The sequence below is a fragment of the Prorops nasuta genome, unplaced genomic scaffold (genome assembly GCF_024137725.1).
Source record: "Prorops nasuta isolate Cenicafe-Biocafe unplaced genomic scaffold, Cenicafe_Pnas_1.2 PNAS00030, whole genome shotgun sequence".
Classification (NCBI taxonomy): domain Eukaryota; kingdom Metazoa; phylum Arthropoda; class Insecta; order Hymenoptera; family Bethylidae; genus Prorops; species Prorops nasuta.
The window spans coordinates 1,572,248-1,585,368 of record NW_027116827.1 but is presented as its reverse complement, the minus strand read 5'-3'; the positions used below and the strand labels follow the sequence as shown (position 1 = coordinate 1,585,368).

The window sequence follows — 13,121 nt, the reverse complement described above, 5'->3', positions numbered from 1 at the left end:
ATATTGTCGTTATGATATAATCGAGACGTATGACCTCTATTTCTAATTACAATATAATTCTCATTTTCTATGTGTGTGTGTGTGTGTGTGTGTGTAGGAACAATAAAAATAAAGATAATAAATTTACAATAGAATTATATAATAATAGTAAAAAAAGCTATAATTTTCTACAAATAAATTATCGAAAAATTTCAATCTCTGTGTTGAATAATATGTATAAAATATCTTCCATTATTTCTTTCTCTAAAAAAAATTAAGTACAAGAGGAGAATCAAGTATTAACCATAATCCTAATACAAAATATTTTCATCCAAATTTTACACAAATCAGTTTTAAGATGCGTTTGCACGGTATTAATGACAATAACAATAATATTATCATTAATAAATAATAGTACGGAAATTTCTGGATAATAAGTTATCAGTTTCCAATAGAATGATTGTTTGGTAGTGCATTTCATTGACGTCAATGTACACGCTTCTTACGCGTGCCATGCATTGTCGTATTATCTTATGTTTTACACAATGAAATAAAATTCGTGCTGTCTTAGTTTATAGTTCTTACTGGTTCAATATATTATTCTCTTAAATTGGACGATTTAAACTTCCCTGCCAATGTAGGTAAAAGAGCTATGCAAACAGAGTCAATGACCCAATGCAACGACTTGTAAGATCGATAAACATACCGTCTCGTCGTAATTGTAATCGAATAATTCTGCCCAATTTTCAGATACCAAACTGCAAATAACTTTTCTGAAAAACTATGTAATTATGATCAGTGTTTAGCGAAAATAACCTATATTTATAAATAAAATGATGAAATAGTTTATCTCTTAAACATTAGAAATTTTGCAATAGCAGAATCTTCGACAAATTATAATAATTACAAGAAATTCATTTTTTGGAAGACAGTTAATATTGAAACAGTGAAAGATAATATTGCAACAAATCTTATAACTTCAAAACACGATAAATATGACTTAGGCAATAATAATACGTTTAAAACAAGAATTCCTGTTCACAAACCAATAGAACGAAGTAAACGACTGAATATATTTATTTTATTTCATATAATTAATCTTATTCGTTATTTATAGGAGTAGGTGAAGGAAGGACGAAACACACAGATTACCTTTAGGATTCAAATTTACTAAAATAAGCTTTTTAATTTTGAGAATCGTGACTATTCTTTGTATTCAACAGAGTTTTATATTTTTAAGCCCTTTATAATTATTAATCTCGCCGAAAATGGAATACGACGCGAAACATTTTCATAATACTCTTTTTAAAATATATATAATAATAAATACTTGCAATTTTGATTAAAATCTTATATAGATAAATCATCACAATTATTTGACGCTATATAATTAAACTTATTTGCTTCCCGCGTTATATATATAAGAGTTGTAACACCTTTAAAGTTCTTCATTTATTAATTAGTGCAGGTTTTGTAGGTTTATGATTTCATTTAGGTATAAGGGCTTAGAAGAAAGGAGATAACTAAAGAATGGTTTACAAATAAAAATAAATAGCTTTATTAAACTCTATCATCTATAAATAATAAATCACACGTGCTTAAATAAAATATTAATAATTATGTACATAATATGTTAAAGAAGAAACTGAGATATATATGCATATTTAGTTTCTTTTGGCAAGAATGACCTTGGGTATCGGGTCAATACGAGATTTTCCCGAAAAAGCAGTTGCTGAAGTTGAGGACGGTGCTGGTTTTGGCGGTCCTTGGAACATGCACGTCTTAGCCGTCTTTAAAAGCCGACCATTTCTCGATGTTCTCCAGTAGACTGTACGGACAGCCTGCTTACCAGCGACGTAACTTACTGCACCACCGATCAGCATCTGTCAATTAAGAAGAATCTAATAAGTATTTTCCAAAATTCTTTAGATGGACTTAATAATTATCAGAAAGAAGAAATTAAAACTGAGAATATACATTCGTTCAATTCAACAGTACTTCTTCGAATAATTTAATCAAACTATATTTAATATCGAAATATATTAATTTGCACAGACATAATTCAATACAGTTTCTTATATCCTACACACAAAACCTATCTTTAATTTGCAATAATGCCCAATGTAACAAACTTCAGGAAGAATATATGCAAAGTCATAGAAAACTGAGTGTTTTTATCATAAAAAAATATGATGAAAAGATTTTGAAGAGCAGTTTTACACTGAATATATCAAAATAATTTGAAATAATTATATGTACATGTGAGAAACTTACCTTTAAGATTTGTGCTGGACTTTTATACTGCAGGAGTTGACTAGATTGAGAAATATAACTTAAAAGTTATATTGTGCGAGTAGCAAAAAGAGGATATATTTTTCCTTTACTCCCGTCTACCTCATTCGTATGCTGTTACTTGGAGAGACAGTTGTACTACTGATTCCTAAGCGGCTGCTCGCATAATTTATACGATATCTTGAACATCCTACGTCATCGATTAAAGATGATTCGCGCGTCATTGAAACTGACGATCTTTTCCCCCCACTACTAAAATTTCAAATGGAATAAAGGTGGGGGCAAAAAGATTTTTCGTTCTTCGACTCGGAACTGATAAGAGAGGGTAGGAGGGACGCCTGAAGCAGCATTTTGATCTCTAGCATCGATAATGCTTATCCCGATGGACTTTATGAGTATGCGTCTTTGCTTAGGGTTCATCGTTTCATTTCTTAAGAAAAAAATTGCCCAGACCAAAACACGATTGCTCGCAATTGTTGCAATGCCTTTTACTTAATATGCTTGACGTACAGTAATGTAGATATCCAGTAAAGCATGATGCAAGAATGATAGTGTCTAATCTCCCAATTATGTAGTATATATTATTTTAATTAAACTGTACAGAACACACGTGGCATTTAACTTTTATATATCCTGTAATCCCCTGAAAAACCAAGCACTCGGTTTTCATTTTCATCTTTAATCCGTTGTCCGTGTAAACATTTAAAGCCTGCCAAGATCAATTTTAATAAATTACCTTTGTTGATAGGAATACAATAAAACAATGTAATCATTATTTTTCAATTTTCCCTGTTACAGCAACAATAATTTAATTCATATAATATTTTTTGAAATATTAATTGAGGCTGAAAGTTTTCGAGGAAGATTAAATAAACGTAAAGGTAAATTTTACGTCTCAATGCAGTAGTTTTGATTACTATCGTCAAGTGTTTACGGTGTAAAATGTAACGCAATAAAGAAATATAAACAAAGGGAAGTGAGGTTGTTTGGGTAGCCGCGAGTGATGCTTACTAATGTTTTCTAAAATGTTTGTGAGTGAGGTAATCCGCGAGAAACTGTCGATTAATCGCAGAGTAAGTACGGTTTATGTCGGCAATACACTGCTTCTTTTTTATGTACAAGTCTCGTGCAGCTCACGTGCTCACGCTTATACATATACTCTCTTGTGTTACTTTTCCTCTAGAAATCGATTTTAACAGGAAAAAAGATTACTTGCTAAATGACTGGCGTACATGAAAAGTTCGTATATAAAAACTCGTCAAATAAAATGAAAATAATTCGGAGATAAATATTGCCACTATGCTAAATATCCACATTTTAGCAAGACAAATGATTTCTGGTGAGCAAATTTGTCAACAAATTCTTATCAATAACAAATTGCCAAAGTCTTCCTTGTCAACCAACTATATATTCAATGACGATAGTATTACCCCTTTATCAAAGTTTCGAAAACTTTTCGTTTAAGCTAATTAAAATTGTATATTCCTGTTTCTGCGTAGTATACTAGTAATATAAAGGGTTTAAGATCACGTTATGCTTTGGTTGCAATTTTGTTTACATCGCGGGTCTAAACGAACGGTCCAGTGCTGAAACGTGCAAAATCTTCCGCACTTGAGAAAGTCTTATGAACGGCAGTCCATCGGAAAGTTTTCCCAGGCTACCACGATTGGAGTGAAGTTCAACGGGTCGGAAGTCTGGACGTAATCCGATAATTAAAGAATTCTCCTTAACTGGAGGATAAGGCGTAGAAAGTGCATATCGTCATTCACGTGAATCTTGCATGGTCTTTTACAATGAAATAAAACAGGACCATGATAGCAAGATAAGCAACAGGAAAGCTTGATAAGATTTTTCCTGTATGTAAGAATCTGTATGGAAATAAAAATCGTCAAATGAACCGAAAAAAGAATTCAACTGAAAAAAATTTAAGTAGAAATAACAAAAAAAAATTGAAAGAGAAAAGTTTTTTTAGTAATTAATTTAGTAGTGTACGTTTGACATTTAGAAAATATCAATAACGTGAAATGTTTAAAATTAAAATTTCACTAAAATTTATTACACGCGTCCATAAGCATATAATCGAAATTGGTCATGCAATGTTGATATAAATCAGTATATGAATGAGTTTACATATCAGACATATAGGCGTCTATAGCAGAGCAATCTGCTTTTTAATTACCCGTTGCTGCAATTTCTGTTTACAAACGATAATATATCGTAATCTTAAATAAAATCTTTGCAGTCTGGTATAAAGAATATGATTCATCTAGTTGACAAGTAGAAGATGATTAAAAATGTTATTATCTCGTTCAATAAAAGAAATTAGAAATTTTACCTTCAGAATTAATTTCATTGTAACACAATTGCGTCTTAAAAACATTATATTTAAAAAAACACACACACACTTCAGCATAGACTTTCGTAGAATTGTGCAAAGAGAGGTCTTCGTATCTATACAGTTATCTTTGCTGGAGGCATGGTCCAACTCTAATCACAAATCCCGATTGATTAATCATGTTCGTGAAACGCTAATGAATATGATATAGTAAGACTGTAATCTATTGTTCCAAACTCGGATAGATTTAAGAATATAAGTGCTTGTATATGCAATTGATACTATTTTGCATGACACCAATGAAATCCTTATTTTCCATTTGGTTTCCATTGCTGCAAGAAATGCATGCATTAATGTCAAAGGGTACCATATTTTATTTGATATAAATTTCATTCTGAAGTTTATACAGCAGTCTCGAAAATGTGCCTAATACGTTGGAATAATCTATCTTTAAACATAGGTGGAAAAATTCACAAATGCTATACTCTTCATACAGAATATTCGCCATATCTCATTAACATCGCTCGAAATATTTTACAATCGGCGATAAGGATATAAACAGTACTTAAAGTTTATCAAATTGTCTGAAGTGGGCACGCTGCAAACATATGATTAAATCCATGAGGTGCGTGTACGGTATCAGTAAGAATATAGTATACTCGTGCCACCTGATAATGTGCATAAGAAGATAAAGAGGAGGATTCCTAGGAAGGTAATCAATCAGGCCTAATAAGCCGCGTAGTACCGGTGCCAGTAGGTCTGGTGCAGTAACAACTTGTTTTCTTATCATTTCTATTATCTCTATTATCGTGTGCCGTCATTATAGCATCGCTCTTTAAAATTCTACTTTGCTGCGCATTAATCACAACCAACGTATTCCAATATTACAAAATTAAATAGATGATTATAAAAATAGGACATTGATTACCGAAATTCATTTCGAAATTTATTCAGAATATTTGACCAGCAAATAAATCTTAAGTATTTATGAGAAATCTTGTTAGAGTATGATGAAAGTTATATGCGAGTTAATAAAGCTAAAAATTCTCATATCGTTTAAAGATGGAACGATGTACAAATTGTTCGCTTCGTAATTAAATGCTGTTTGTTTTTATACGTTCTTGTATAAGAAGGTATATAGAAGTTTTAAGATTCAATTAAGCGGTAGTCATCGACTAGGGTACTAATGTTGTTCAAAGAATCGAAGAATTCGGCCTCTTCCATGCCCTCACTCAAGTAATGATGATAAAAGGCTTTTGTCCTCATTAAAAGACCACAATTATCAACAAGTTTTGTCCAAATTTCCTTAATTGCAGTATTGTTACTTAACATTGTCACGTTTCTCTTTGTTGCATCTAAATCTCCGTTAGAAATAGTTAATGGAGGCCGATCGTTAATGCCGATCTGAATAAAATTTAAAAAATTGTTTTTATAAAATTATATTGTACTTTCATGCAAAAATATCAGAAAAGCCAATTATGTTACTTTGAAACTTGACGGAGTCCAATCAACGAATTGAGGATAAAGCTTACCCTTTGAATCTACAAGGGCCTTGGAGATATCATTTTTACTTACATCACCGTTATACAAAAGACAACCACTTATGTAAGCCCCCGTTCTACAATCACATTTTACCACCTATAACCAATAAATCTGTTAACAATTAAAAAAATTAACTCTTCTTACGTGAATGATAAAATAAGCATGAAGTTTAATATATTTAATATTATAATTTTTTTACCGATGTAAAAAAAAATAGCAGTACAATATTTCTTAATGCAACATGGGAAAAGAAATAGCTTATTTTAATTGTTTTTAATAAAAAAACATTAAGACCATGTGAAAAAATACTCATCTACATATGTTTGTATGATTAATATTAAGCAGAATAAGAGTTACTACAAAATACTTAAATCGTCATTAAATATATGACATTCGAGGACACATAACATCTCTTCTTATAACAACAATAATGTGTAAATATTATGTACATTGAGTGTATACTTGCTATTATTATTTAAAAAACTCAATTCTAATAAAGAGATAAAGCGATGAGACATGGAAAATTTGTAATCTTCCTTACTGGGATAAACATGAGTAAAATCTCATCCTTTTTGTAACATTTAAGAGATATCAGTTAGCTTAACTAATATGATTTGTATAGACCGTCGAATATTTGTAGACAAAAGCATGTTTCTTCATACAGGACATAAATATTAGACGAACGATTTTTCGTCATATTTTTCAATACTTGACGCTTATATTATAAAAATCAGACTTTCCCAAATCATTATGACTTGTTCACGTTCAAGCTTTTAAATATAAACTAACTTTTAAACGTAAAAGTATATATTGTAGAATAATTTAAAGCATTACGAAGAAACACACATTTGCCTTTGTAGGTTTGGAAAATAAAGAAAGAACCTGGTTATCTGGTTGAAAACATTCTTGCATAAGTTGATACACTGATAAATCTGAATATGCGGCTAAACTTGGCGTAGTTAATGGTGAATAAGCAATTATAGAAAAAGGAACTCTTGGGTATGGTACTAAAATTTTTCGAAGATCATCCAAACGCGCATTTGGTCCACCATTAACGTCCTTCGATAACATTGAAGTTATCATATTTCCAGTAATTTGGGCTTGCAACCGATTAAGATTCGTATATGTTACTAATCCTATATTCAGTTTCCTGTAAATGTTCTCAATCACAAGTACGTAATGCGAATTAGAAGATAAACAGGGGTTAGTTACTTTTTGCAGATATCATAAAGTGACTCATTTTCAAGGATGAAACAACAATCTTCATATGCTAAGGAACCACACGTTGTTAACATTGCATTGTATGGTTCGACTTTTATCATTGACAAGTTGGGCGTTGAAGAAATAGTAAAATCCATTTTAGAAACCTTAGGATAGATCTCTGTTAAATGTTCAAGCAATAGAGTCGTAAATCCAGATCCGGTGCCACCTCCAGACGATCTATTATTCAATTTTCTATTTTTATCATATAATTATATTTCTTCGAGGTAAAGTATTTTTTCGTTGATATATGTATGTACCGAAAAATTATAAATCTTTGGAGATTACAGCAAGTTTCATAAATTCTTCGAATATGACATAAAACCAAATCAATCATTTCTCGACCAACAGTATAGTATCCCTTTGCATAATTATTTGCAGCGTCTTCGAATCCATGGATCAAACACTTTTCATCAAAGAGGCACTTGTAATTGCCAATTTTTATTTTGTCTATCGCAGTTGGCTCTAAATCAACTATAAGTGTGAGTGGTTTGTATCCGCTTATCTGAAACACAGTTTTCCCTCTTAATGAAAACTACAAAATCACGGTCTTTTTATTCGGAATGAATACAAATTTCATTGCGTTCGTTTTATCTTGTCCCTTTTGCCCTTTAAAAGATAACTTACTGCTTTTTCAGTGAAGAATGCTTGAGTTGTAGGATCAACCACAATACTGCTTTCGTATAAAAAGCCATTGGTTTTTATACCATACTCTGTGCATAACAGCTCCCAATAAAATGTTGCTAACTGAGCACCTGCTTGTCCCACAAATATAGTAATAACTTCGCCAGACATTATATTTGTATTCTATTTTTTTATGTTATTTATAATTTGTAAAATTTTTTTATATAAAATTTTGAATTTTGGCCAAAAAGAAATATTATTGTTGAATAATCCTTCAACATTCAGCCATATTCACTTGATTCTTCCTTTTTTTGAATCAGCAACCTTCATTGATATAAGTATTAATTGAACTAATGCAACTACACACAACACTGATTGACATCACATTTATCAATTACCAAGTTTGACCTTAAATTGAGTTCACTTTTTATTAAATATGACATTCATTGTGGTAGAACCAACTACTGTAAGTAAAGCTTGTAGAAAAACGATTCTCTCCCCCTCTCTACTTTAAACAATACATTAGTTAATAACAACATTGTACCTAATACTTATAGCCGATACTTGTTTGCTACATAAGTCAAATTCAACACAATTTGCAGTGGCTTGTCTTCTAACAGATACGGGATTAAAATTTGTCATGTATTTATTTATTCACATCAAGTTAAATGATGAATAAAATTTCAAGACTTAATAAGCCTTATAAACGCCTTGAATATACTAAAGCTAAATAATTACCTACCATCTTATTGATTACTTAAAAATACCTTTTCTTTCAGGTAGTTTTTCATTCTCAATTGAATGAAATGAATCACAAAACTTGTATATTATTAACTTAAAGCATTATCTTGTATAAATAATATACTAACATTATTAGGAATTACAAAATTTCTAGGAAATCGCTTTTTAAGACCATTTTACTGTAAATATAAGTCATTTCAGATATATAACATAAAAATGGCAGTAATTAATAACAGAAAAATAATCCTGTTAAATAACAATCATCGAATTTACTTAGCTCTAAAAGCTTACAAATGTTTAAATCAATTCACAATTGATATGCAAGAATTTCTAAGAATAAAGGACAACTTGGTACATCCAACTACTTTCTGTTAACATTATTGCATTTACTTTAGATGCTGATACATATATAAAAATTTTAAAAACCTCTTTGATAGCTTATATTTTGTAAATATGAAAATAATTTCATTTTTGAGCACTGCTTTTAACTTTTATTCTCTCTTCCATAAGACTTTAATTACTTTGAATTAATGTTACCTAAGATGATGTAAAATCAAAATGAGGCATCTCAAGAGGAGCTAAAGGTGGTAATGGTGCAAGCCTTATTGGGTACGTTTTCTCTACTGCAGAGTCTTCAGGCTTATTGGCTGAAAATTCCAGAAGTCGTTCTGTTAATTGTCGTACTTCTTCTTCTTTAACTTCAAGCTGACTCAGTAAGCTTCCTACAAGATTTCGTAGTTGACAGTTTACAGTTCTTAATTCTTCTATAACAGTACCAGTGTCTTTAGGATGCTTAAAAACTTTATTTTCTTCAGGAAAAGAAATCAAGCTCAAAAGACTGTCCTGTTCCTCGATTGTCCTATAAATAGCTTGCCGTAAAGATCCATCAAATTTTTCTTGTGTGGGATCAGTAGAATTTCCTTCATTACTTTGCTTCTGCAGTGGTTTGTTATACAAATTTCTTTGTTGATTTTCTAAAGCAGCTTTATACTCTTCATATTGTGCTTGTTTCATTCTAAAATTAAATTTCCTCAATGTCAATAACCATTAATATATATTACATTTAAATGAAATAATATAAACATTATTGTTACCTTACAATCGCTGCTTGTCGTTGATGATGATCTCGCTGGAGAGCCAGAGATTCTAATGTTAAAGCAGGACGAAGTGAATTTACAAAAGATGGCGAACCATGACTAGATGAATTAGATGTACGTAAATGTACAAAGCTGGATTCAATCTGATTTTGGGCATCTCCGAGTAAGCTAGCTGCCATTTCATGACATTTAGCTGCCTCTTCAAATTTTCCTTCCCTTAATAAAGCATCTGCTCTTCTTTGTCTTTCATGAGCCTAACAAAATTAAAATTTTTCTTAGCCACCAAAAACAAACTTTCAGTTGGATTCATATACATGCATTAATATGATAGCTGTTTTAAAAAATATTTATGAAAACTATTGTTCTTACATTGTCTAAAAAATTTGGCCACAAAACATAAACAAAATGGAACGATAAATCATAATTACTTCAAAAAATTAATCAAGGTATTTATCTTGGCAATAGTGTTACTACTGTTACTCACCAAGTTCAAGGCAGAAGTCTCCATATCTGATAAATCTGATTAAAAAGAACCATTGATCAAATCAGCTGATCGGAATAATTAGTACGCCAAATGACGCCAAGCCATGTTATAAAATGGTTTATTATTTAAGCTTAATGCGATACACACCACTGTTGTGCAACGAGTGAAGCTTATTTCATCAAATATTTGAAAAGTTATAAGCTTTTACGTTGTAGATAGCCAACTCTTGTAAATTAGGTAGTAGGTATAATGTACTATAAGACTGTGGTATAAGTTACCCCTGGTCGTTCTAGCTAGCCTAGCTTAGCCTATTAACAATAACATTAAGCTTTTTAGGCGTAATGACACTGACGTGTATACACTGACGTTACTGATAATAAAATATAACCAAAACCGTGTAGATATCGAAGTGGTAAATATGGTAATAGACGGAAGGTAATGAGGCACCAAAAGTTTGAACCTGATTGCACAGTTAAGCGAACGAGTAAATACGATACAACCAAATTTTATTCATCAATCACCTATCTAAAATCAAATTAAAGTTGGCCAGCTGATACGTCTAATACTGACGTTCATCTGCGTTCATCAGCAAGGATAAGTAAACAGGACCCCCTACCCCCTCCAGCTTGATAAGTCAATTAAAATTACAGTTCTTTGTTACCATTGGAGCATCCCTTGGTCTTTCAAACTACTTTCTACAACAACCTGCAGATGTCAGCAGTAAACATGAAAACGTTTTTAAAAATAAATAAATTAAAAATATTATGAAATGGGGTTGAAAAGCGTTTTATAATCCAAATAAACTTGTTAATGTTAATTTTTTATAATAGTTAAATATTTAAATAAATACTACTTCAAAATAATTAAAGTATCAATATATAGGGTTTCACCAGCCAAACCCACCCAGACCATGTGTGTGTGTGGATATAAATAAAATTCTATTTATTTTTTTAATTATAGAAGAAATATAATTTTTTGGTATAAATTTTTTCTGAGTGTAAACATTGAAAGGCACTTAAAAAAAGTCTTATAGAAAAAATTGATATACCTTATGGTTACATAGGGTGTTTTCTACTTAAGGCCCAAAACGATCAGAGTACAATTGTTCATGCAACTGATATTATTATATTGTGAGCGTTTTTAGCTTTAAATGGAAAATGCCTATATTTAAATAGAATTTTATATCCATAGTCTCGGTTATTTTATCTGGCGGGTCCCAATAAATCCGATTATTATATAGTCACTTTTATATTTAAGCTTATCAATCGAAGCTTTACTGATTTACTTTTATATATTATTGTGTAAATTAAAAAGATATAATTATTCAAGATAACTGCTACATTTATTATTTTTCCTCTTGTTAAGTAAATACATATAGGCTTATGGGTATAACGAAAAATGCAGATTTTCGTTTCGTATTTTTAAGAATTGGCAATTATCGTTAATTCTCAGTAAATATACGTCTTAAGATCGATATTTCTCATGTAGCAAGAAAATGCCGTCGTAAATGATTTCTCGCTATGTTATGATTCACACTTCAGAGGTGTTATTATAAGCTGTAAAGACAGCTTAGCCACTGTACGCCCCGATCTTTCAGCATAAAAGGCAAAACGAATAAATACGTAGGTAGACAACATGGCAATATTATAATTGATGTAACTACTTAATTATTCCGAATTACACCGCGTATCCTTTTATAAATCAAAGGTATAACGTTAAAGATAAAAAATAAGGTTGATGTCATGTTCCAACCAAATATAATGAACGAAAGTTTTGATGTTGGTTTAAAATGTGTGTGTGTGTGTGTGTCATATAAGTAATGTATTTCTATTAAAAAATATATATTTAATAACAATGTTATATGTGATTACAAACTGTGTCAATTAAAATAGTACTATATATACTCTAGTCTAATATTAATAATAATAAAAATTTATTTAAGAACCTTTCTGAGATTCTATACAGCGATATATGAAAAAGTAATTCTTTTATCCCAAACGAAATTTATCTCGCTGAACCGAAAAATAAGGAACAATTATGAATGTAACTATATATCTTTTACGTTTTTGTTTTTTCATAATTTGAATTTTGTTAACGTCGAATTACTGATTACGCTCTGTGCCTGGTAAAAACTTATATCAAAACCTACAATCGTATGCAGGATAATTTAGACCAAAAATTATTTTGCATAAAATATTCAAATTTTTGTTGAAACAGAAACATTAAGTAATTCTTTCTTTCCAATTTTTACAGAAAGGAAAGGTTTAATAATCTTTATAGTATTTTTTCGACGAAGAATCACGCTGTTTATTCATCCTAGAAAAATATTTAAGAATAAACAGAAACTTTATATGCGATATTATGTCATTCAGCATAAAACTGTTATAATAGCACTTGCTCGATTTAAAAATAAATATTAAATTACCACTTTAGAAATGCTTATAGTGAATTTTCGAATACATTCGCGTGCATGCCATCGTGGTGGAGCATTCACCGTAGGTAATAAAAATACTATGCTACGCATAAGGAATAAAGCACAAAGATATTTAGAGCTAACAATGTACTATAATTGAAAATCGATTATCTCGTGGCAATAATACAGAAGGAAAAGATCAAGGTAGATAATATTTATTTCTCGTGTGTGGGCGAAAACTCAATATTTAAACAAACCACGTTGTTGATATATTTGACTATATAGATTTACCATTGTGGAACTTGAAAATCTAACCGTTTATTTCAATTTCGCAATTCCATACTAAAAATTGGT

The 13,121-nt window shown here is 30.6% G+C and overlaps 2 protein-coding genes across 6 annotated transcripts; both read right to left on the bottom strand.

The window, feature by feature from the left end:
• Positions 1–2,253: 2,253 nt before the first annotated feature.
• LOC136782789 (tubulin alpha-2 chain-like) lies at positions 2,254–8,504 on the bottom strand. Of its 3 annotated transcripts, XR_010824172.1 has the most exons (7): positions 8,036–8,504; positions 7,669–7,913; positions 7,361–7,588; positions 7,031–7,298; positions 6,092–6,244; positions 3,008–6,010; positions 2,254–2,914 (listed from the first exon to the last, which is right to left on the bottom strand). XR_010824172.1 is itself a non-coding variant. In XM_066742462.1 (6 exons), exons 1-6 carry the CDS (start codon positions 8,201–8,203, stop codon positions 5,753–5,755), a joined length of 1,320 nt encoding a protein of 439 aa, XP_066598559.1. In that variant the 5' UTR covers positions 8,204–8,504; the 3' UTR covers positions 2,254–5,752. The 3 variants fall into 3 exon arrangements, 2 of the variants coding, with proteins under 2 accessions (XP_066598559.1, XP_066598561.1); XM_066742462.1 differs by having other exon boundaries at positions 2,254–6,010; XM_066742464.1 differs by lacking the exon at positions 2,254–2,914 and having other exon boundaries at positions 5,941–6,010; positions 6,139–6,244.
• Positions 8,505–8,660: 156 nt separating this feature from the next.
• LOC136782790 (nuclear receptor-binding factor 2-like) lies at positions 8,661–10,978 on the bottom strand. 3 transcript variants are annotated; one of them, XM_066742466.1, is made up of 4 exons: positions 10,502–10,978; positions 10,355–10,389; positions 9,868–10,124; positions 8,661–9,788 (listed from the first exon to the last, which is right to left on the bottom strand). In XM_066742466.1, the coding sequence occupies exons 2-4, from the start codon at positions 10,376–10,378 to the stop codon at positions 9,311–9,313; spliced, it is 759 nt and encodes a 252-aa protein (XP_066598563.1). In that variant the 5' UTR covers positions 10,379–10,389; positions 10,502–10,978; the 3' UTR covers positions 8,661–9,310. The 3 variants fall into 3 exon arrangements, with proteins under 3 accessions (XP_066598563.1, XP_066598562.1, XP_066598564.1); XM_066742465.1 differs by having other exon boundaries at positions 10,355–10,662; positions 10,743–10,976; XM_066742467.1 differs by having other exon boundaries at positions 10,876–10,894.
• Between the last annotated feature and the right edge of the window lie 2,143 nt (positions 10,979–13,121).